General features: G+C 67.7%; 1 protein-coding gene across 1 annotated transcript; it reads right to left on the bottom strand.

Annotated features, from left to right (window-relative positions):
• Positions 1 to 1,128: 1,128 nt before the first annotated feature.
• On the bottom strand, positions 1,129 to 2,180 carry AURANDRAFT_67633 (hypothetical protein; the record flags this gene model as incomplete). The annotated part of the gene is made up of 2 exons (XM_009043113.1): positions 1,129 to 1,391; positions 1,760 to 2,180. 2 exons carry the CDS (start codon positions 2,178 to 2,180, stop codon positions 1,129 to 1,131), a joined length of 684 nt encoding a protein of 227 aa, XP_009041361.1.
• Between the last annotated feature and the right edge of the window lie 357 nt (positions 2,181 to 2,537).

The following is a 2,537-nucleotide window of genomic DNA, read 5'->3' as shown; positions in this document are numbered from 1 at the left end:
TCGCCGCCGCGCCGCGCCGGCTTCTCGGCGGAGCGCACCTTCAGCAAGTATGCGACCTGTTGGCGCTCGGTCATGGACGCGAAGTCGGGCTCGCTGGACGGCATCGTCGCTCGCTCGCTGGACGGCATCGTCGCGCTAACGTCGTCGCCGACGTTTCTGCGAGTGTGTTCGGCGCTCCAAAGCGGTTGACCCGAATAGGCGTTTCGGTCGCGTTCTTGAGTGCTCGTCGTCACGGAGAAGTCCTACTCGCCCTTCGACGTTCGCAGCGCGTGCTGAGAGCAGCGCCGATCAGTCAATTAGCAAGCGCGATGGACCTTGCAATGGCTGTTCACTACAAATCAACGAACACACTGCACGCTGGCTAAACTTCTGGCTAAGCTAAAGTTAACCTAGGTCTGGTCCACCGTGACGGGCGCGGGCTCGGCGGCCGTGGACTCGTCGACGGGCGAGGCCGCGCGGCGGCGGTCCTTCGCTAGGAACTTCTCCAAGTCCCGAAGGTTCGCGGCGAACGTGGCGCCGGGCGGACCGGGGACGACGGGGCGGCCGTCCGCGCCGAGCCGCATGGGCGTCAGGCGGATGCCGACCTGGTACGGCGGCGCGCCCATCGGGCCGCCGATGCCGATCACGCGGAAGAGCGCCAGCAGATCGAGTTCGTCGGCGAGGACCAGGACGACCTGCTGGCACGGGCCCTCCATGAGCTTGCCGAGGTCGCGCGAGCCCTCGCAGTCGAAACCGAGCACGGCCTTGGGACCCATGGCCTGCGACTCGCGCGTCGTGAACAAGCGGCACAGGTCCTCGAATTCGCCCGACCCTTGAACGAAGATCCCCGGCGAGCTGTTCCGGATTGAGGACGTGATCCCCTCCTGCTCGAGGCTCTGGGAGCCGACCGACACCATGAAGACGTGCGCGAGCATCGGCAGCGGCGCGCCCTCGGGCAGGCCCCACTTCCTGCGGTAGAGCGCGTCGACGTCCGCGTGGTACTCCAAAAATCGGTCCTTGAAGGTCTCGCAGTAGGTCTCGCGCGACGCGTCGTCGGCCGGCAAGTCGTCCTTGTCCGCGTAGAACGCGTACGCCTCCATGACTCGCTTCTGGTGCGCCAAGCGTCTCGCAGCGGCCCTTTTTTCGTTGTCAACTCGCGCGACGTTGGTGCACGTGTAGCACCGCTGCATGCGCACCAACTTCCCGTGCTTCTTCTCGATCGGAAAGCAGCGGTCCGCCGGACCCGGGAGCAGAGCGTGCTTCTTGTGGCAACATCCGCGCTCTTTGCTGCTGCACTGGTGCGCGCGCGTGCAGAGCGGGTCGTCGCAGAAGCCCTTCATACAGCGATCGGCCGTCTCGTCTTCGGTCGTGAAGAATTCCGGGATGTCCTCCGTAGCCGTCGGCTCGCGTCGCTGGGCCGCGAGCGCGGTTTCGAGGTCGCACTCCGCGGCGGCCATGACGTCCTCGACGGAAATGACGGTGATCTTGGGGTACCGGCCCCGGCGGATGTCGCGGTCCTTGTCCACGCCGCGGTTCTCGCCGAAGACGACGTAGTCGACGAGGCCCGAGAGCCGCTTCCGGACGAGGCCGCCGCACTTCAAGACGCGAGTCTGGACGACGGCCTTCTTCAAGCCCTTGAAGCTCGTGCCAGAAACGACCACGATCTTGCCCACGAGGGAGAGCGCGCCGTCGTTGGACTCGTCCTCGTCCGGGGGCGCGACGCTGCTTGACTCGCCGGAGCACGACTCGTGGAGCGAGTCGCAGAACTCGACGAGGGGACCGGCGCCGCGCGCGAGCTCGTAGGCGTCGCGCGCGTCCTCCTCGCCGAAGATGACCTCGGCGGAGACGAGCTCCTCCGACTCGTATCCGAAGGCGTCCTCCGGATCCATGTCGTCGTCGTCCTCGTCCGACGACGACGCGTCCTCGTCCGACGACGACGCGTCCTCGCGCAAGGGCGCGGTCCGCGGCGACCCGCCGGAGGCGTTCGGCCGATTCACGGCGCGTCGTACGAATCGGACCTTTGCAGCCGCGGGCATCGCCTTGAGCCGCGCATCGTTCTTGGCCCAGACCTCCTTCTCACGAGCGATGGTGGAGTTGAAGCGATCGCGACGCAGCTGCTCCTTCTTCTTCTTCCGGCGGTCCAAGAAAACCGAGTACTCTCGCTCGCGAAGCGCCTTGTTCTCCCGGTCCCACTCCTCCATCGCCTTGGCGTCCTGCGACTCACGCTTCCGCCGCTCCTTGCGCGCCTGATCGAGCTCAGCCAACAGCGTCTTGCTCGCCGTCTTCTCCGCGAGGAACGCGGCCGTGGAGGCGGCGGCCGCGGCGAGCCCGCGCGCGCGCCCGCGGCCGCCGGTATTCCTCTGCTGCCCCTTCTTCCAGGCGGCGACGCAGACCGCCAGCGCCTTCTCCAAGAGCTCGCCACTGAGCTCGAAGGCCGGCGCGGGCGCGGCGCCCGCGGACTCCGGGCCGCCCTCGGGCGACGCCGCGGCCACGGCCGTCGATGCCAACGCGGCCTCGGAGCGGAGCGTCGGGTCGACCTCCTCGGCGACGAAGCGCTT

The sequence above is a fragment of the Aureococcus anophagefferens genome, assembly GCF_000186865.1.
Source record: "Aureococcus anophagefferens unplaced genomic scaffold AURANscaffold_44, whole genome shotgun sequence".
NCBI classification, from domain to species: domain Eukaryota; class Pelagophyceae; order Pelagomonadales; family Pelagomonadaceae; genus Aureococcus; species Aureococcus anophagefferens.
The sequence above is the reverse complement of the archived record's forward strand: the minus strand, read 5'-3'. Positions and strand labels throughout refer to the sequence as shown.